This window comes from Panthera onca, chromosome X (assembly GCF_046562875.1).
Source record: "Panthera onca isolate mPanOnc1 chromosome X, mPanOnc1 haplotype 2, whole genome shotgun sequence".
In the NCBI taxonomy this organism is placed as follows: Eukaryota; Metazoa; Chordata; class Mammalia; order Carnivora; family Felidae; genus Panthera; species Panthera onca.
Genome location: NC_138357.1, coordinates 59,198,078 through 59,220,564, shown reverse-complemented (window position 1 = coordinate 59,220,564; position 22,487 = coordinate 59,198,078). Strand labels below are relative to the sequence as shown.

Here is a 22,487-nt window from a genome sequence, read left to right as displayed (position 1 = left end):
ACAGAACAAAATCAAAATTCTTTGGAACGACTTTTTAAAAATTTTTTAATGTTTATTTATTTTTGAGAGAGAGAGACAGAGTGTGAGTGGGGAGGGCATACAGAGAGAGGGAGACACAGAATATGAAGCTCCGTGCCATCAGCACAGAACCCCACATGGGGCTCAAACTCACAAACAGCAAGATCGTGACCTCAGCTGAAGTTGGGCACTTAACCAACTGAGCCACCCAGGCATCCCTGGAATGGCTTTTAAGGTCTTCCATAATCTGTTGTTAATTCTACCTTTTCAAACATATTTCCCACATTGGTTTCCACTCACACTTTGATAGTGCCAATTTGACACTATATGCTCTGTGCTCTGTCACTTCAGTGTGTTTCCTCATACTTTCTGTCTCTTATGCTCTTTCTCCCTCATTTAAGTTTATCCAGATTCTACCCATCTTTAAATTCAAGCTTGAACATCACCTTTTCCATTAAGTATACACAAGATACAGCTAGCAAGATACCATGTTCCCTTGTTTCCTCTGTTACACTTACCTGTATCTTCTTTATATTTGTTATTCCTAATAATATATTAGTCCTTTCCATAACCCTGTGTGACAGCAATATGATGGAAGATCCATGCTTGATTTATCCTGGTGTTCCTTTGCATCATCTAGCACCATCCTTTTCATATTTAGAGTTCAAGTACTATGTGCTAGAAGTAGGATTGATGGCTCCTTAGCATCTGTATTTTCTACATAATACCAAGTCCTAATTCCTTGGCCTTGCATTCAGTATCATTATCTTTCCTGTGTAGCCTTTCTTGCTACTAGCCAATAATACAGAAGAACCAACAAAAAAAAATGAAAAGAGAGAAGTATTAAAACTATTATGTTAGACAGTTGGTCCTGATTTTATAAAAACTCATGGAACAAATTTAAGTTTTAAGTTTTGTAGGGGTACCTGGGTGGCTCTGTCAGTTAAGCATCTGACTTTGGCTCAGGTCATGGTCTCATGGTTCGTTTGTTTGAGCCCCGTGCCAGGCTCTGTGCTGACAGCTCAGAGCCTGGAGTCGGCTTCAGATTCTGTCCCTCCTTCTCTCTCTGCCCCTCCCCCACTCATTCTCTGCCTCTCAAAAATAAATAAACATTAAAATTTATTTTAAATAAAAATAAAGTTTTGTAAACTTATTTTATAATAGAATCCACAAAGTACTGTATCTGAAATATTATATCTGAAATACTGTATCTGAAATATTTCCTCCATAAAACATGGAGGAAAAATTAGAAAATTCACTAATTTTACTGTTTAGCTTTTCTTCACTAGAAAAACTATTTCCTTTAAGTGCTTCTACCTTAATGAGGTCACTTAATGACCAAATTGAATAGATTATTAATTAGATGCTTACAAATGTTACATTTTATTTTGGGGAGTCAAATTCAATCAGTGCATATATTGAAACTTGTAATAAACTCATAATGAAATATTTAGGTTAACAAACTCATAATTTTGAACAATGGAATAAACAATGTAATACATAACTTCGGTAATTATGATTTTGTACATGTGGATATGAGACATCTTTTGTCTTTAGCTACTCATATATTCTACCATTGTCATGCAATAGCAAACATACCATAAATTGTGAGAGCTTACTTCTGCATCAGTCTTATGCTCTTAAGAGTACCTTTGAGAAAGATGATACCCTATAACTATGTTTCAGAAAGCATGCACATCTATAGCGTGATACAATTGGACAACAGCCACAAGCATATTAAACCAATGCCCATGACATCATCTATGAATTCTAACTAGTGCATCTTTACTTTAGTGGGAAAGGAAGATTTATTTCTTGAACATTTTAGTCATCTCAGCCTTAAAGAAATTGGTATATCATACCTGCTTTTTGCTATCTATTCACTATATCAACATATAAAAGTGTTCTAGGATTCAACCAGAATGTAATCTCTTTAATTTTATGGACGGCAATTATTTCTATTATTATTATAACAACCAAAAAAATAAACATAAATGAAATTAACTAGAAAGGGAAAAAGTGGTAATGAGTAACAGCAGGCAAATCACTAGTCACATAGCCTATTATATGCCTAAGTAGTCATATAAAAACAAAAACTGAATGCTTTATGTTACTAAATGTTTTAAATCTTTTGTACCCTATAATATACTAATTATACAACTCAATAAACTACTAGCAAATACTCAGTAAAATTAAAATAGAGCAGAATTTTCTTAGCTACATTTTAACTTAAAGATAATTTGGATAAATTAATAATAATAATAACAGTAAGTACATATAAAATGCTTTATTAATTACCAAACATTGTGTTAAACAATTATATTCCTACAATCTAATTATATTTCCTACAATCTTCACATCAACTCTTTTTTTATCAAGTTTTTTTAAATTTTAATTTCAATATAGTTAACTTACAGTGTTATGCTACTTTCAGGTGTACAATATTGTGATTCAGTGATTCCATACATTACTCAGTGCTCATTATGATAAATGTACTCTTTAATCCCCATCACTTATTTCACCCATTCCCCCACCCACCTCCCCTCTGGCAACTACCAGTTAGTTCTCCATAGGTAAGGGTCTGCTTTTTTGTTTGTCTCTTTTTTCCTTTATTCATTTGTTTTGTTTCTTAAATTCCACATGTGAGTGAAATCATATGATATTTGTCTTTCTCTAATTTCACTTAGCATTATACTCTCTAGTTCCATCCGTGTCAATGCAGATGGCAAGATTTCATTCTTTATATGGCTGATTAATATTGCATTGTGTATGTATATATACATATATATCATATCTTCTTTATCCATTCGTCTATCTATAGACACTTGGGCTGCTTCCACAGTTTAGTTATTGTAAATAATTCTGCAATAAACAAACATAGGGGTGCATGTATCCCTTCAAATTAATGTTTTCGCATTCTTTGTGTAAATACCCAGTAGTGCAATAGTTGTGCCCTTTTTAATCATAATTTTTGTATCCTTTGGATAAATACCTAGTAGTGCAATTGCTGGGTTGTAGGGTAGTTCTATTTTTATTTTTTGAGGAACCTCCATACTGTCTTCCACAGGGGCTGTGCCAGTTTGCATTCCCACCAACAGTGCAAGAGGGATCCTTATTTTCTACACTCTCACCAATACTTGTTTTGTGTTTTTTTATTTTAGCCATTCTGACAGGTATGAGGTGATACCTGATTGTGTTTTTGCATTTCCCTGATGATGAATGATGGTGAGCAGTTTTCATGTGTCTTCAGCTATCTATATGTCTTTTTTTTTTTTTTTGGAGAAATGTCTGTTCATGTTTTCTGTCCATTTTTTAATTGGATTCTTTGGGATATTTTGGCATTGAGTTGTATACATTTTTTATATATTTTGGATACTAACCATTTATCAGATATGTCATTTGCAAGTATCTTCTCCCATTCATTAGATTGTCTTTTAGCTGTGTCGATTGCTCCCTTTGCTGTTCAGATGCCACATGAACCCTTTTATCTTCACTTTTATAGAAAAGGAAACAGAGGCATAGATAGGTTAAGTAACTTCCCCCAAGTTCATACAATAATTAATAGCAAAGCCCCAACTCAAACCCAGGTAAGTCTAATTCCATAGCCCATACTGTTAATCATATCCTTGTGGTTGATTCCTGTAATAGTATAAATGTACTGGGAAGGAGCTGGGAGACAATCCAAGGGAAAATTGTGATGTGAAATTTTTTATCAAAATTACTTTTAATAGACTCCCCACATTTAAAAATTTATATCAGAATGTATCTCATTATTTTTTATAGAGAATAAATGTTTTATATAAAACATAGATCTATGGGTGCCTGGGTGGCTCAGTCGGTTAAACATCCAAATTGATTTTTTCTCAGGTCATGATTTCATGGTTTGTGAATTTGAGCCCTGCGTCAGGCTCCACACTGGCAATGCAGAGCCTGCCTGGGATTCTCTGTCTCCCTCTATCTCTGCCCCTCTACCTATCAAAATAAATAAATAAATTTTTAAAAAATAGATCTATTTAAATTTATAATCTTATATTTTACAATAACAAATGCTAAAAGACAGTACAATAATTAAATAAATATCTTGATACAGATTATTTGACACTTATTACAAATTAATTTTTCTCTGGAGTGTCCTTTCCAACATATTTTGTAAGAATGCAGCATGACTCACTAACTATAAAAGGTTGAAAAAATGTATTGCTGATGGAAACCTGGTAATTGTTAATTTAAATAGTTATGTTTGCTTAATAGAATCATATTCAAATTATATAGAACTTATATTTCAAGCATATTGCCAAGATAATAGGTAACTAGAAAAAATGAGGAAACAATTATATATGTATATGGAATAAGAAAAAAAATCAAACCAAGAGAAAGTAATGATCTCATAATAATGTTTACTGTTCTTTGGCATGTAATTAGAAATACTTCCTTACATTTTTTAGATCTGTGATAACTTTAGGCACTATTAATCTTCCCTATGTTATACAGTAGTTTGGCAAAATATATATGACTAAAAGAGATTTTAGTAGGGAGTGATAAAAACATTGTCAACTGAAGTGATTAATTTATATTATATCTAATCATCCCACTCATAAGGAGAAGCCACTGTGAGGCTTGTAAAATTAAAATGGAAAGCTTTTATTTTGTAAGGTAGAGGAGTAATATTCATTATCCACTTTCTGTGTAGCCGCATCCTATTATATGTGAGATCCCCATTCCTAGGAACTCTCCTGGAAACAGAGTCTATTATTAAGATTCACCCCTTCTCTTGGCAACTCTTAGAATCACCTTTTAGGTGTAGGGAAAACAAAATCTTGGGTAGTTCAGTACTCTATAATTCCAAAAAATCTTTTTTTAAGGTTTACTTATTTTTGAAACAGGGAGTGCAAACAGGGAAGGGGCAGAGAGAGAGAGGGGGACAGAGGTTCCAAAGCAGGCTCTGAACTTGCAGCAGAGAGCCTAATGTGGGATTCAGACTCATGAACTGTGAGATCCTGTCCTGAGCTGAAGTCAGAAACTTAACTGACTGAGCTACCCAGGCGCCCCCATAATTCCACATAATTTTTAATGTAAAAAGGCCTATGTGTAGTGTTTGTGAATTAATTGAATCATTTTTTTCTTTAGTCCAAATGAGAGGATCCACAGAGAATCCTTCTTAGGAAACTCACAGATTACATTTTCAGATGCATTAGTCACAAATTTCTCTAGGGGCAAACTGCTGTATGACTTTAACCCCATAAGAGATGTAAAGAGAAGCCTCTGAACTCTTAGAAAGTTAAGCAAATTGATCATTTATCTACATGGGAAAGCCATCTCAGAGTACTTAGAAGGCTTTTAATTTAAAACATAAGGCTTTTAATTTAAAACTAAGCTCATGGACTCTTAGTCAGAAAAGTCATTGGAAATCATCTAGTTCACAGGATGGAAAACTTTTTCTGTAAAGCACTAGATCTTAAATATTTGGAGCTTTGCAGGCCAAGAGACTATTTCCTAAACTGTTGAAGGAATTATTCTCCCTGCTGGGCTAAAAGACTTTTTTGCACTTTACTTTTTTTTTTTACATTTTTAAAATATAAAAGTCTTCCTTTGCTCTTGGGTCATACAAAAACAGATCATAGGCTGGATTTGGCCAATAGGGCATAGTTTTCCAGCCCCTCATCTAGCTCATGTTTTCTTAAACTGGGCTCTACTTTGGGTGCTTATTAACATACTTGTATATTCTGGTTTCTTTCCTTGAAATTGAATAGCAAATGGGAATTCTTACAAGTGATGCTTTCCCAAAGTAAACCTCTAGGGAAATGTACCATGTATAATGATGGGGATAGTTTACCAAAAGGAGGACCATTTAAGAGTTAAGTTTCATAAGTACAGACCTTACTTCGTTTATTTCTTTTTTAGATTTTTTAAAAAGTTTTATATTTATTTATTTATTTATTTATCTATCTATTTATTTATTTACGAATGCAATTTATTGTCAAATTGGCTTACATACAACACCCAGTACTCATCCCAACAAGTGCCCTACTCAATGAATATTTTATTTATTTTTGAGAGAGTGCAAGCAGGGGAGGGTCAGAGAGAGGGAGACAGAGGATCTGAAGTGGCTTTGCACTTACAGCAGTGAGCCAGGTGTGGAGCTTGAACTCATGAACTGCTAGATCACTGGGGACAAAGTCAGATGCCCAATCGACTGAGCTACCCAGGTGCCCCTGGATCTTACTTCTTTTAGAAAGTAAAGGGGATTCTTACTGTGCTCTATCCCTGCTCCCCTTAAACTCCCTATTTAAGCCTTGGCATCCTCAAAATTTTTCAAATCACATGCTATGACTTCCTTATCATATAATTGCATTAAGATTAACATTAGTTACACAAAAATACTTTTTAGTAAAAAAAAAAAAACATTATGGAGCAAAACCTTTCCATGTAGCTTATTAACCAAACCTTTTTGTTATCTTCACATTCCCCATGCACCTAGGAGTTTTCCTGGGAGTCAGCTGTTAGACTCTAAGGCCTAGATAACAGTGAGTCTATTTCTTTTAGAACAGTGGCTAACTAGAATACAATTATATATTATAGGTGTGTGGCCATGGCACTGATGTCATCAGATCAGGAAATGGTCTAATAAATTTATTCTTCTTAATGGCTAAAGTAATCTGTTAAGATTATGGGATAAAATTACAACTTTGTTCTATATAAGATGCAGTAAAAATAGGTAAAGGAATAAAGGAAAAATGTGGATATAAACCTTTGGACAGAGTTTTACTGACTTAACTAAAAATCAGTTTAGTGTACAGTATAAAAGTGTACATTAATTCTTTTTTTAAATGTTTATTTTGAGAGAGAGACAGAGTGTGAGTGGGGGAGGGGTAGAGAGAGAGGGAGACACAGAATCAGAAGCAGGGTCTGGGCTCTGCGCTGTCCGCACAGAGCCCAATGTGGGGCCTGAACACACAAGCCGCAAGATCATGACCTGAGCCAAAATCAGACGCTCAACCGACTGAGCCACCTAGGCACCCCAAAACTGTACATTAATGCTTTAGAGGAAAGAAGCAACTTTCTAGAAAGAGGGGGAACTTTTTACAGATTCATTAGTTGGAGACATTTATTTAACAATCTAATTGAATTTAGTTTTCATAGCATTTTTTTCTCTCAATTAGAAATCAGTACTGTTCAGAATTACAGTTCTCAAGAAAGCATAGCCTTAGAGATAAAGATAGATTAGCTTTTACAGAGTTCTAATTAATTTATAAATATCTTTTCCCCTCTTTTGATGTTAGTTGAAGTGTAATCAGCTAGCAGAAAATATTTATTTCAAAAGTGTCACCTCTGGAAAGTGGTATTACTAGGAAGAATACTTAAACCTTCTGATACTCTACACCATCTTTTAAAGTATTCTTACTAAGGAAGATATTTGGTTTAGTTTTACAAAAAGCAGACATAAATGTTTGTTATAGTCAAAGTCCCCAAACATCAGGAAGTATGACAATCCTAAATAACCACTGTGAATTCCATATTTATTGTGTTTTCTGTTAGATTTTTTTATCGATGTAGTAGAATATGTAGCTGCCTTTGGTTCTTTTGGAAAGAATAGAAACATAATCTATATAGTTCCTGAGGAGGCCAGGTATCCTGATAAATCCAATACATGAAAGGATATTAGTTACAAATTCATAAAGGCAAATATTATTTTATTAAGCATATATTATGTTTAGTTGAATAAATTTTGCTTATATTTTTCCTCACCCTTTAATTTTTTGTCTTGACTTTCAAACTAATGAAAACTAGTGAATTGGAGTCATAATAGAAAAGCTATTACTATGATTTGAGACTATGAGTAAAAGAAATTCTGAGTACTGGCATGTTTTAGACGAATGTTTAGAAGCACATGAAATTTATTTCTTATCTACCTCTCCTAGGGTGTGAAAATTTCAGTATTGTTCATGTTTGTTTGCCATATAAATCAACATTACATTTCCTTTACACATTATGTCTTTACCAGTTTTCATAGTGAGTGTTTTCTCTTAATCGCTAGTTCATGTGAGCCTCACAGTTGTCTGCTGAGACAGGACATTCTAAATCTTTTGTTATAATCAATTATAGAGTATATTACACCTCGTGGAATGTTTTTTTTCTTATATCATACCTAAATGTCATGTTATAAGTCTATTTTTTGCACGGGTTTTATTGAAAATGGAGTAAATCTTTTGTGTAGATAAAATTCATTTTGTTCATGAAATGTGTGTGAAGCCTTCATATGTGAAGGCTAACAATAAAATATTAACAGCAACTATGATGTCCCTGAAGGCTCCTTTTGGTTGAAAGAAACAGAACCCCATTCATACTACCTCGAGAAAAAACAAAAGGAGGGTGATAAGAACTTAAGTCAAGGATCATCATTACCATAGAGAACTCAAGGACAGAAAGTAAATATTTAGGAGGAACTGGAATCAGGAACCCATGTAAAAATGTTTTTGTCTGTCTAGAGTCATATGGTATGTGGTTTCAACTTCCTTTATGTATTGCTGTTTTATTCTTCACATTCTCTGCTTCTTGACTTTTTTCTACTTCTCTAGGCATATGACAGACTGTTTTCTCGTAGTGCCTGAGATTGCCTGTCCACACTTCAAACACAGCAGAAAAACACCTTCTGAATTCTAACTCTAAGTCCCAAGTAAAGAGAATCTACTCCAGTTTGGGTAATATTCCAGCTACCTACAACCAAGGGACTGGGTAACAGTACCAATGCAGCATTGGGAATGGTCATTAGTTCTTGGAAAGGTAGAGGCTAGGAACACACCTTACAACATATCTATCATGTCTGCCCTTATACTTAAATATTAATTCTGAAGTTTTACTTTGGAAGAGGTTCTCACTATGACTTTCCCTCAAGCACAAGTGAAGCTAATGAAGTGATATACTCCCCTCAGTCAAAATTACTAAGTGTGCTATTTTTCACGGTAAATGCAACTGAGAACTTATAACTTGGTTTATGATTTATTTTGCTTTTACAGCCAATAACTACAACTAATTCATCAAGTGAACTTATATTCTCACTTCAAGATGTGTCCCCTCCTATTGAAATAGTACCAGACAAATTTGAATATTTTTGCCCAGAAAGGCTCAACACTCCAAGGTAAGCCTCACTAAAAACCAGATCTACAACCTTAACTTGGTGTAGAATATAGAAAGTTTGTTTTATTTTCCACTACATTCTTAACATGATATTCAAGTCCCAATACAATGATTCATTGATTAGAAAGGAACAAGAAAATAGTACATTTCAAGAGAGTATCCTAGGCAGGCTATTACTTTCAGCTGTAATGGAAAACAGTTAATGTAAGGGTAAATACAAGTGTAAAATCTGCTTACACTGATACTATTCCAATTTGTTCACAAGAATGTTGGTGGTGTTTCTTACTTTCTACAACCTGATAGAAATGTGTACTCTATAGTATTGTTCACACAGAAAGGTTTTCAACAGAGAAAACATTTAACATTTGATGAATATTTTTAAGGTGTTCATGTTTGTCTTTCTTTAAGTAATGAAGGAGCAATTGTGATGTCACATGATGAAGGAAGCAAGTCTGAAACAGAAGCTTCTGATACAAAAATTTCTGAGATTTCAGCAGGTTCTTTGGCCTATAAAAGTCTCCAAGACCTAAAAATAATTGAAAGTGACACCCTCTTGCTGGAATCTGGCTCTGAAAGATGTGTGATTGATTCTGACTCTGATAGAGGCATTGGTTTGGACTCTGACTTAGAACAGCACTCAAAAGACTCTGATTCAATAATATGGGGAATGGACTCAGACTCAGAAAAATGTCTCATGGACTCAAACTCTGTGAAACATCTGCAAGAAGCAGAAAAATACCAGGTGGCTTCAAGTTCTATGAAAGACCTGATGGAGTCAGAGCAACAGCTAGTGGGAGTTGAACAATGCCAGATGGACTCTGACTCTTTGAAACACTGGATGGACTCAGATTCAGAAAAATGTTTGGCAGACTCTGACTCTGAAAAATATGGGTTGAACTCAGACAGTGAAAGACCTGAGATGGATTCAGACTCAGAAAAATGCCATATGGCTTCTGCATCTGTGAAACACCTGCTAAAGGCAGAAAAATGCCAAATAGCTTCAGATTCTGTAAAAAGCCTGATGGAATCTCCGAAAATGTTGAGGGAGACAAAACAACACTGGATGCTCTCTGCTTCTGAGAGGTATGTGATGGACTCAGGCATGGATAGAGATGAAATGGACTTAGCTTCTGCATCGTCAGTATGTCTGATGGGGGAAGAAAAACACCAGGAAAAGATAAGATCTAAGAGATATATAATGGAATCTGATTCTGAACCATGTGAGATGGACTCAGACTCAGAAAGATATGGGCTAGCCTCAACAGCTGTGAAATGTGTCATGGATGCTAAAACATTCCAGTTCAGCACTGATACTGAGGGATGCTGGATGGATTCTTGGTCTGAAAGACATACAAATGACTTAGATTCTGAAAGCCCAGAGATGGTCTCTGATTCAGTGAAACACACAGTTAAGGCTGAAAATTGCCAGAGGGCCTCTGACTTGGAAAGTTTATGGATGGGCCTCAGGTTTGAATCTAAAAGATGCTGGACTGACTCTGAAAGACAAAAATTGGACTTTGACTGTGGTAGATGTTGGGATAGCTCTGGAAGATATCAATTTAGGTCTGAAAGAATTCAGCATAGCTCTGGAAAATGTAGGGATGACCCTCAAAAACGTTGGGATAGCTTTGAAAGACATCAAATAGACCCCAATTCTGGAAAATATCTAGCAGATTCTGAAAATAAAAGACATAAAAATGAGTTTGAAAGTGAAAGACTCATGATGGATATGGCGAAGGAACAGTGTCTGATATTTGAAAATAAGAGACTTCAAACAGATGAAGACAAGAAAAGGTATCTCATAACATCTGACAGTGAACAAGAGCACAAGATTGTATTTCACAATGAAAGACACCCCGTTGACTCAGAAAATGAAGCACAAAGGCTTGGTGCTCGCAAGAAGGACAATCGTCCTCAGGGTAAGCCTAAATATGTGTGACTTTTGAAAGTATAATTAATAACATGGTGACAATTACAAAATGTCAGTAGCTTTAACGGGTTTGGGCCTGAGATCATTTCATCAGAAGCTCAGAGAAAAGGCATCTTCATTCTAGATTTCCATTCACTTTTAAAAATTAGGCAAATAGGAGCACCTGGCTCGCTCAGTCAGTAGAGCATGTGACTCTTGATCTTGGGGTTGTAAATTGAAGCCCCATGTTGGGTGTAGAGGTTACTTAAAATCTTCGATAAAATTAGACAAATCATCTCTCTTTATATAGTTCATAAAAGAAGAAAAATTAGAGGATTATTAGCAAAGATGGTTATTTTTGCCTAGAAAACAGCATGCTAAATTTTGCTCTGATTGTTCTGGAATGGGTCAGTAGAAATTGCTCATAAACTTTTCCCCATTATTTGTTGGTGTGAAAAGAAGTATCCAAGCCTAACTATACAGACATCCAACTTAACTTGCTTCTCTCAAAATTATTATAAAAGCTGCATAATTCTCAATAAATACTTGGCATTTACCTTGTTAGTCACATTTACTTTTACTTCACACTACATCATTATAATTCTCCATTTCCTAAACCATTGCATTAAGGTATGCTTAAAACAAAGGAACTATTATCATTTCATAAAATGTTTTTCTTCGTATTATTCATTTTCCACAGAGTCCTTTAGCTACAATTCAAAGGAGAAAAAAAAAACTAAGAACTTGACCCCTAAACATTCAAAAGAGATTTTACCTCTGAAAATATAACAAGAAATTTTGTGCTTCAATAATCTCCAGTGACTCTTCAAAAATAGATCATTTGAAATAGTATATATTTAATGTATGATAAAGGTTTCCTATTTTAATATGCTATTTATACAGGAGTCTTTGAAATTTATCCTATATAATACTAACTTTTACATGTCATATTCTTTTAAGTAGAACAGGTTATTGAATCCAATAAAAATATACTATACATTTTTGGGCATTTACTAACACAAAGTGTTATCCAAGGGTTTCCTTGATTGTCAGACAGGTATATTTATCCTCAAGCCATTAATTCAATTGGATTAACTGTGCAATATTTTATTTGAACAGTCAGAGGAAAATATTCATCTCATTCTTTATATTCCCTAACAAAAATAATCTGGTTTCAATTAGAAATGAAATTCTATTGGAAAAGATTAAGGAGTGTAAGAAATGAATTTCTGAGATCCTCTTACAATGCAACATATTGGTAGGGTGGTGAAAGAAGTATGCTACCTTTCATGAAGAGGGGGAAAACCCTTAAAACAATGTTTTTACTGGATTTGAATTTTGTAACACTAAGTTGAATTCTCTCCTAACCAAATATCATTCTCTTCTAACAAGGCAATATTAGTGATTCTTTAAGAGTTGTATAAATCAGCATGGAGGGTATAAAGATTAACATTTCACATTCAGCTTCAGTTTTGATATTTTCAAACAGTATCTAATAAATGTCCAGTGAAATAGCATAACTACGTCTAAAGAACTCAACTGCACTGTTATTGATGTGCTTTGTAAAATTTTGCCAATCATGTGCTTACTATATGCTCAGCATATAATAAAAACATAAATGTATAATACCTTAAATTTATATAACACCTTTCAGCCTTCCAAAGTCCATTAATATTAAAATAACTACCATCTAATATTGTCAAGCACTGTGCTACACAAGTCACATGCATTATTACATCCAAACCCATCCTTTACTGATAATACCTAAGCTTTATACGACACTGCTAGGAAAAACTCTAAGCATTGTATGCATACTAATCTGTTAGTACCAATTCACCAGAACCAATTAATGAATACTAATTCACAAGTTTTACATGTGTGAATTCATTAAACCGTTACAGCAATCTAGGACATAGTCACGTTTATCATTTTTAGTTGACCAATAAAGAAACTGGGGCACAAAGAAATTATATAATTAACCAAGGTAACATAATACATGGCAGTCAAGATATTAACCCATGCTCCAAAGTCTGTGCTGTTAAACATGAAGACATCTTTCAGCTAAGAAGAATATATACTATCCCAGGGTGCCTGGGTGGCTCAGTCAATTAAGCGTCCGACTTCGGCTCAGGTCATGATCTCACAGTTTGTGGGTTTGAAACTTGTGTTGGGCTCTGTGCTGACAGCTCAGAGCCTGGTGCCTGCTTCGGATTCTGTGTCTCCCTCTCTCTCTGCCCTTCCTCTGCTCTCTCTCTCTCTCTCAAAAATAAATGAACATTAAAATAATTTAGAAGAACATGAATTATCCCAATTTTATAGTGAGAAAAATGAGGCTATAATCCTCAAAAGAGTTGTGCTGGACTTTGAAACTGGATTTATCTGCCTCCAGAGCCTGAGTTTTTAAGTATGTTGTTTATATCTCAACTCTTGTTTAACCTCATATTCTTTTTTGTAATTTTTATTTATTTACTTTTAATTTATTTAGATTCAAGTTAGCTAACATACAGTGTAGTATTTGTTTCGGGTAAAACACAGTGATTCATCACTTACATATAACACCCAGTGATCATTCCAATAAACTTCCTCCATAATATCCATCTCCCATTTCGCCCATCCCCCCACACACCTCCCCTCCAACAACAGTCAGTGTGTTCTCTATATTTGAGAGTCTCTTATGGTTTGTCTCCCACTCTGTTTTTATCTTATTTTTCCATCCCTTCCCCTATGTTCATCTGTTGTGTTTCTTAAATTCCACATATGAGTGAAATCATATATTTGCCTTTCTCTGCCTGACTTATTTCACTTAGCATAATACAATCTCGTTCTATCCACATTGTTACAAATGTAGATTTTGTTCTTTTTTATCACTGGTAGTATTCCATTGTAAATATATGACACATTTCTTTATCCATTTATCAGTGGATGTATATTTAGGGTCTTTCCATAATTTGGCTATTATTGATAGTGCTTCTATAAACATCGGGGTGTATGTGCCCCTTCAAATCAGCATTTTTTGTATCCTTTGGATAAATACCTAGCAGTGCAATTGCTGGGTCGTAGGGTAGTTCTGTTTTTAGTTTTTGAGGAGCCTCCATACTGTTTTCCAGAGTAGCTGCACCAGTATTCATTCCTACCAACAGTGCAAAACAGTTCCCCTTTCTCCACATCCTCGCTAACATCTATTATTTTCTGAGTTGTACATTTTAGCCATTCTGACAGGTGTGAGGTGGTATCTCAGTGTGGTTTTGATTTGTATTTCCCTGATGATGTGTAATGTTGAGCATCTTTTCATGTGTCTGTTAGCTATCTGGATGTCTTCTTGGGAAAAGTGTCTATTCATGTCTTCCCATTTCTTCATTGAATTATTATTATTATTATTATTATTATTATTATTATTTTGGTGTTGAGTTTGATAAGTTCTTTATAGATTTTGGATGCTAAGTCTTTATCTGATAAGTCATTTACAAATATTTTCTCCCATTCTGTTGGTTGCCTTTCAGTTTTGTTCATTGTTTCCTTAGCTGTGCAGAAACTTTTTATCTTGACGAAGTCCCAATAGTTCATTTTGTTTTTATTTCCCTTGCCTCTGGACGCATGTCTAGTAAGAAGGTGCTGTGGCCAAGGTCAAAGAGGTTGCTGCCTGTTTTCTCCTGTAGGATTTTGATGGTTTCTTGTCTCACATTAAGGTATTTCATCCATTTTGAGTTTATTTTTGTGTATGGTGTAAGAAAGTGGTTCAGTTTCACTCTTCTGCATGTTGCTGCTGTTCAGTTTTCCCAGCACCATTTGCTGAAAACACTCTCTTTTTTCTATTGGATACTCTTTCCTGCTTTCTTGAAGACTTTTGAAGAAGTTGGCCATACATTTGTGGGTCCTTTACTGGGTTCTGTATTCTGTTCCATTGATTTATGTGTCTGTTTTTGTGCCAGTATTATACTGTCCTGATGATTACAGATTACAACTTTGTAATACAGCTTAAAGTCCAGAATTATGCTGCCTCCAGCTATGGTTTCCTTTTTTAACATTACTTTGGCTATTTTGGGTCTTTTGTGGTTCCATACAAATTTTAGGATTGTTTGTTCTAGCTCTGTGAATAATGATGGCGTTATTTTGATAAGGATTGCACTGAATGTGTAGCTTATTTGGGGTAGTATAGACTTAACAGTACTTGTTCTTACAATCCATGAGTGCAGAATGTTTTTCCATTTCTTTCTGTCTTCCTCAATTCCTTTTATTAGCTTTCTGTAGTTTTCAGCATACAGACCTAACCTATTTGGTTAGGTTAATTCCTAGGTATCTTATGGTTTTGTATGCAATTGTAAATGGGATCAATTCCTTCATTTCTCTTTCTACTGTTTCACTATTGGTGTATAGAAATGCAACAGATTTCTGTGTGTTTATTTTATATATTGTGATTATTCTGAATTCAAGTATCAATTCTAGTAGTTTTTTGATGGAGTCTTTTTTGGTTTTCCATGTAGAGTATCAAGTCATCTTTGAAGAGTATAAGTTGGACTACTTCTTTGCCATTTTGTATGCCTTTTATTTCTTTTTGTTGTCTGGTTGCTGCGGCTAGGATTTCTAGTACTATGTTGAACAACAGTGGTGAGAGTGGACATATCTGTTGTGTTCCTGACCTTAGGGGGGAAGCTCTCATTTTTCCCCATTGAGAATGATATTAACTATGGGCCTTTCATATATGCCTTTTATTATGTTAACACATGTTCTTTCTACCCCTACTTTCATGAGGGTTTTTATCAAGAAAGGATGCTGTGTCTCATCAAATGCTTTTTCTGCATCTATTGAAAGGATTGTATGGTTCTTATGCCTTATTTTATTAGTGTAATGTATCACATAGATTGATTTGTGAATACTGAACCAGCCCTGAAGCCCAGGAATAAATCCCAATTGATCATGGTGAATAATTTTTGAATTTGATTTGTTAGTATCTTATTGAGAATTTTTGTATCCAAGTTCATCAGGGATATTGGCCTGTAATTCTCATTTTAATGGTGTCTTTGGTTTTGGAATCAATGTAATAATGCTGGCTTCATAGAATGAGTTTGGAAGGTTTCTTTCCATTCCAATTTTTGGAACAGTTTCAGAAGAATAAGTATTAACTGTCCTTAAATGTCTGGTAGAATTGTCCTGGGAAGCCTTTGGCCCAAGACTCTTATTTGCTGGGACATTTTTGATAACTGATTCAATTCCTTTGTTGTTTATGGGCCTGTTCAAATTTTTTATTTCTTCTTGATTGAGTTTTGGTAGTGTGTGATTGTCTAGGAATTTGTCCATTTCCTTCAGATTGTATAGTTTGCTAGCATACAATTTTTCATAGTATTCTCTTATAATTGTATTTCTGTGGTGTTGGTTATGACTCTCCTCTTTCATTCCAGATTTTATCTGCTATGGTCCTCTTTCATTTCTTTTTCATAAGTCTCACTAGGGGGTTATCAATTTTGCTTATTCTTTAAAAAACTATCCTTAAGTTTCATTGATCTGTTCTACCATTGTTTTCTTTGTTTCTATATCATTTATTTCTTCTTTAATCCTTTTATTTCCCTTCTTATGCTGACTTTAGGCTTTATTTGCTGCTCCTTTTCTAGCTCCTTCAGGTATAAGGCTAGGTTATGCATTTGAGACCTTTCTTGCCTCATGAGATAGTCCTGAATTGCAATGTACTTTTTTCTTAGGGCTGTGTTTGCTGTGTCCCAAAGGGTTTAAGCTGTCATGTTTTCATTTAATTTCCATCCATGTATTTTTTTTATTTCTTCTTTAAATTCCTGGTTAACCCATTAATTCTTTAGAAGGATGTTCTTTAACCTCCTTGTATTTAAATGCATTCCAAATTTTTTCTTGTGCTTGACTTCAAGTTTCATAGCATTATAATCTGAAAATATGCATGTTATTATCTCTATCTTTTTGTACTTGTTGAGGGCTGATTTGTGACCCAATATGTGATCTGTTCTGGAGAATGTTCCATGTGCACTCAAGAAGAATGTGTATTCTATTGCTTTAGGATGAAATGTTCTTAAGATATCTGTTAAGTCCATCTGGTCCAGTGTGTCATTCAAATCCATTGCTTCCTTGTTAGTTTTCTGCTTAGATGATCTGTCCATTGTTGTAAGTGTTGTATTAAAGTCTCCTACTATTATGGTATCATTCTCAATGAGTTTCTTGATGTTTGTTATTAATTTATTTATATATTTGGGTTCTTTCAAGTTGGGGACATAAATATTTATAATTGTTAGATCTTCTTAATGGATAGACCCATTAATTATGATATAATGCCCTTCTTCATTTCTTGTTACAGTCTTTGGTTTAAAATCTAGTTTGTCTGATATAAGTACGGCTACTTCAGCTTTCTTTTGACCTCCATTAGCATGATACATGGATCCCCATCCCCTTATTTTCAATATGCAGGGTCCTTAAGACTAAAATGAGTCTTTCATAGGCAGCATTTGAATGGATCTTTTTTTTTTTTTTAACCCATTGTGATACCCTGTGTCTTTAGATTGGAGCACTTAGTCCATTTACATTACTGTGATTATTGAAGGATATGAATTTAGCGCCATTGTGTTATCTGTAGAGTTAGTGTTTTTGGTGATGTTCTCTGCCCCTTTGTAGTCTTTTCTGCTTTGGCCTTTTTTTTTTCTCATGCAGAGAGTGCCCTTTAAAATTTCTTACAGGGCTGGCTTAGTGGTCACGAACTCCTTTCCTTGTTGTTTGTCTGGGAAAGTCTTTATTTCTCCTTCTATTCTGAGTGACAGCCTTGCTTGATAAAGGAATCTTGGCTACATATTTTTTCCTATTTAGCACATTTAATATTTCCAGCCACTCCTTTCTGGCCTGCCAAGTTTCAGTGGACAGGTCTGCTTCTAATTTTGTGTGTCTACCTTTATAGGTTAAGGACCTTTTGTCCCCAGCTGCTTTCAGAATTCTCTCTTTATCTTTGTATTTTGCCAGTTTCACCAAGATATGTTGTGGTGTTAACCTGTTTTAGTTGATTTTGAAGGGAGTTCTCTGTGCCTCTAGGAATTGAATGCTTGTTTCCTTTCCCAAATTAGGGAAGTTCTCAACTATAATTTATTCAAATAAACCTGTCCCTTTTTCTTGCTCTTCTTCTTTTGTGCCTTCTGTGTTATGGATATTGTTTTGAGTCACGGAATAACTTAGTTCTCTAAGTCACCCTTTATTATCTAGTAATTTCTTTTCCTTCTTTTTTCAGATTAATTATTTTCCATAATTTTATCTTCTATTTCACCTATTCCCTCCTCTGCTTCTTCCATGCTTGCTGTCACTGTATCTAGTTTATTTTGCATTTCAGTTATAGTATTTTTAAATTCATCCTGACTAGTTCTTAGGTCTTTGATATTTGCAGCAAGGGTTTTTCTGGTGTTTTCTATGATTTTTTGAAGCCCAGATAGTAGTCTTATGACTGTTCTAAATTCGTGTTCAGATACATTGTTTATATCTGTTTTGAGCAAGTCCATGACTAATTTCTTCTTGACCTTTCTTTTGGGGAGAATTCTTCCATCTTGTCATTTTGGCTCAGTTTCTGTCTTTTGAGTGATTTACAAGTTTGTTATATTCCCTACACCTGAGAGTACTACTATATTTAAAAGGAGTCATACACTGTCCAGGGCCTGGCACTCCAGGAAGTGTTTCAGGTGTATGCTGTGTGCACTCTGCTGTTGTGTTTTGGCTACTCTTTCCCACTGGTCAGTCTTCTGCAGAGTTTCTCCTTGCTTGCACTGGTGGAGGGTTTGGACCTTTAACTAGGTGTGCTTTGATTTGCTTGTTGAAGTAACCCTGGGGGCAAAAAGGGAGGGTAGCCTTATACTAAAAAGAGAAAAGGAAAAGGAACAAGAAAATGTGAATGAAAAATCTATCAGGCTTACTCCAAGGAGAAATAAAGCAAAAAAAAAAAAAAAATGAAAAAAAAGCAAAAGAAAGGAGAAAAGAAGGGTAAAGAAAAGAGTAAAAAAGCCTGATCCAAAATAAAAAGAAAAGATAAAAGGAATGAGAGAAAACAAATCAGAAACCATGAGCCTAATTTCCAAAGAAAAAAGAAAGGAGAAGGAGGTAAAAAAGAAAATACACAGTTGTCTGTTGGTGCCTGAGGGGTGGTGGTTGTGCTGGTCTGGAGGAGAGACTGACTGTGTCATCTCAGAGTCAGTCTTGCCCCAGTAAATAATCAGGTGCCAGTCACGGAGGTGGCAGGGTTTGGTGTACATGTGTCTTGCCCCACTGGGGGCTGATGTGTTCCTTTCTGAAGTCCCACCATGTTGGTGTTAAGGGGAAAATGGCACCACCCCAATCTCTCATCACCAGACCAGAGATCTCCACCTCTGCTATTCAGGCAGCCCTCACAGTATAGTGAGAGAAATTAACTCTCCCTTCACCAAAACTCTCTTGCACTTTTTCATTGGTGCAGGCTGGGATTCAAAATCCAAAGTCTTAAAGGACCCAACACAGTGTGCATCTCCTCCCCTCCTCGGGAGTAGAGCCTCTCCATCCTGCTGATGAAAGGCCTTTAGATCGCAACATCAGGGTCTTTTGTCCTCGGGGAGGCAATAAACCTTATTCCAAAAGTACTTCAGGAAAGAGACTGTTCTCTCTCAGGGCACCCTGGAGATCATTTCACGACACTATACAGTCCCGGGCCAGCTCCCTTCTCCAGGAGCATGTGCAACAGCTCTGCTCCTGACAAAGTCACAAACTTCCAAAACCTCAGAGTTTGAGCTCCAAAAGCTGTTTGCAAAAAACAACTGAGATACTCGGTACTTCTTGCTCCCCATTCCATGGTCCAGAGAGGTTTTCCTCCTGTGCTAACTCAATGAGACACTTTCTCAACCCCTCTCTTTTCCTATTTTTTTGTCTCTCCACATAAAGGGTTCCTCCCTTCTGCGTCTCCACCATTTTCTCTCCCCCAATTCACATTCATGCACCTCTAATCTGCCATGCTGTCTCCTTGTAACTTTGAAGATCCTTCTGCCACTCTGCAACTCTATTTCCTGAATATTCCAAGTAATCTTACCTCAATACAGCTGTGTTTGAGGGACAAGGAAAGACCAGGGTCCTCCTACTTATGCATCATCTTAACTCCTCCCCTAACGTCACATTATTCTTATTTAGAAAGAGCTACTACAGTAAAAAATTATTATTTCTGCTTTAAAAAATGAGGAAAATGAGACTCAAGCAGACTACGTTCCTAAATGTAACATAGGTAATCAGTGGTTAGGCTAGAGTATAGAAACTCCTAGTCTACTGTTAGCTCAACTACATCTGTGACTTCATGAAGTTTATAATCTAACTGAGGAAATATTCCACATGAAACCAGTCAATTAACTACACTTTACCTGAGCCTAATTTTTTTTTTATAAAAGTCTTTGGCACATTTTAAATATTTGCAATTAGACTGTATTTAATATGTGGATTATTATTAATGTAAAGCATGCACTTGGGTATAGTCAATCCATAGGTGAAGCCCTTTCATATATAAATCAAAAGTTTGCTAGCTGCTTTCACCTATCTTCAGATGTTCTATATGGAAAACATAAACTGATAGAAAGAACATGCCTGAACATCATAAAGGCCATATATGAAAGACCCAAGAATGGATGCTGTAGTTTGTCAAATGCTTTTTCTGCATCTATTGAGAGGATCATATGGTTCTTATCTTTTCTTTTATTAATGTGGTTTATCATATTGATTGATTTGCAAATGTTGAACCAGCACTATAGCCCAGGAATAAATTTCACTTGATCATGGTGAATAATTCTTCCAATGTACTGGTGAATAATTCTTTCAATGTACGGTTGGATTCGATTTGCTAGTATCTTTTTGATAATTTTTTGCATCCATGTTCAGCAGGGATGTTGGACTTTTTAAGTGAGGTCTTTGGTTTTGGATCAAGGTAATGCTGGCTTCATAGAAGGAGTTTGGAAGTTTTCCTTCCATTTCTATTTTTTGGAACAGTTTGAGAAGAATACATGTTAACTCTTCTCTAAATGTTTGGTAGAATTCCCCTTGGAAGTTATCTGGCCCTGGACTTTTGTTTTTTGTGATTTTTGATTACTGATTCATTTCTTTGCTCCCTACAGGTCTGTTCAAATTTTCTGTTTCTTCCTGTTTAAGTTTTAGTAGTTTGTATGTTTCTAGGAATTTATCCATGTCTTTGAGATTACCCAGTTTGTTGGCATATAATGCTTCATAATATTCTCATGACTATTTATATTTCTGTGATGTTGATTAGCAATACACTCTTCTTAAAGTCAGAGCTTGCATTGTGTCTGCCCCTTATCTATGCTTTCTATGGTAAAGAGACAGGAGAAATGACTTTGCTGCATTTCCTAGGCCAAAAATTAAGTCGTTTTGCTCCTCTGACTATGGATTCTAAATAATATTTTTAAATGAAAAGTTGGTTATAAAACAGTTTTTTATCTTTTTCACACACTACTTTTCCTGGGAACAGTATAAATCTCATTAATAATATTAACTAGTTTACTCAACTTCTATGTCTGTTATAATTATATATAGAATTTATCTTGCACCTTAAAATTTTACACCAAGTACAACCATTTTGGGATTATTAAATTGAATTCTCCATTCCGTCTGACATGAGAATATTTCCATATCCTACATAGCCTGTTGTTAGCCATTTTTGTTTCATTAAAAAATTGTGGTAAAATATGCATAAAATAAAATTTAGTATCTTGATCATTTTTAAATGCACAGTTTAGTGGTAAGTTCAGATTGTTGTGCAACCAGTCTGCAGAACTCTTTTCATCTTGCAAAACAAACCTTATACCCATTAAACAATAACTTACCATTTCCCTTTTTCCTCAGTCCCTGGCAACCACAATTCTACTTCCTTTCTCTATGATATTTTTAAGTTTCTATTTGTGTTCCAGTTAGTTAACATAGTGTAATATTAGTTTGAAGAGTGCAATTTAGTGATTAAACCTTCCATATAACACCCTGTGCTCATCACAAGTGCACTTCTTAATCCCCATCACCTATTTAGCCCATTCCCCTACCCACCTCGCCTCTTATAACCATCAGTTTGCTGTCTGTAGTTAAGCATATGTTTCTTGGTTTGCCTCGCTCTCTCTTTTATCCCCACGCTTGTTTATTTTCTTTATGATTTTGGCAAAGCATCTCATATAAGTATTTATTTCATATATAGTATTTGTGTATATCTGCTTGCCTTCTTGAAGTCAGCATAATGTCCTTGAAGTTCATCCATGTTGTTGCATGTGTCAAAATTTCCTTCCTTTTTAAGGATAAATAGTATTCTATTGTATGGATATACCTGAATTTGTTTATCCATTCATGTCTCCCTGGATAGATGTTGGTGTTGGGTAGCTTTCATCTTTTGGCTATTGTGAATAATGTCACTATAAATATGAGTGGTAGATAT

General features: G+C 35.0%; 1 protein-coding gene across 3 annotated transcripts in view; it reads left to right on the top strand.

The window, feature by feature from the left end:
* The window catches only part of LOC145713536 (uncharacterized), a 447,260-nt gene that overhangs the window by 362,867 nt on the left and 61,906 nt on the right, over positions 1 to 22,487 (top strand). For all 3 annotated transcript variants that reach the window (XM_081792394.1, XM_081792393.1, XM_081792392.1), the window contains 2 exons: positions 9,033 to 9,154; positions 9,562 to 11,072. In XM_081792394.1, coding sequence (XP_081648520.1) covers positions 9,033 to 9,154; positions 9,562 to 11,072 — 1,633 coding nt within the window. The remainder of the gene's footprint in view (positions 1 to 9,032; positions 9,155 to 9,561; positions 11,073 to 22,487) is intronic.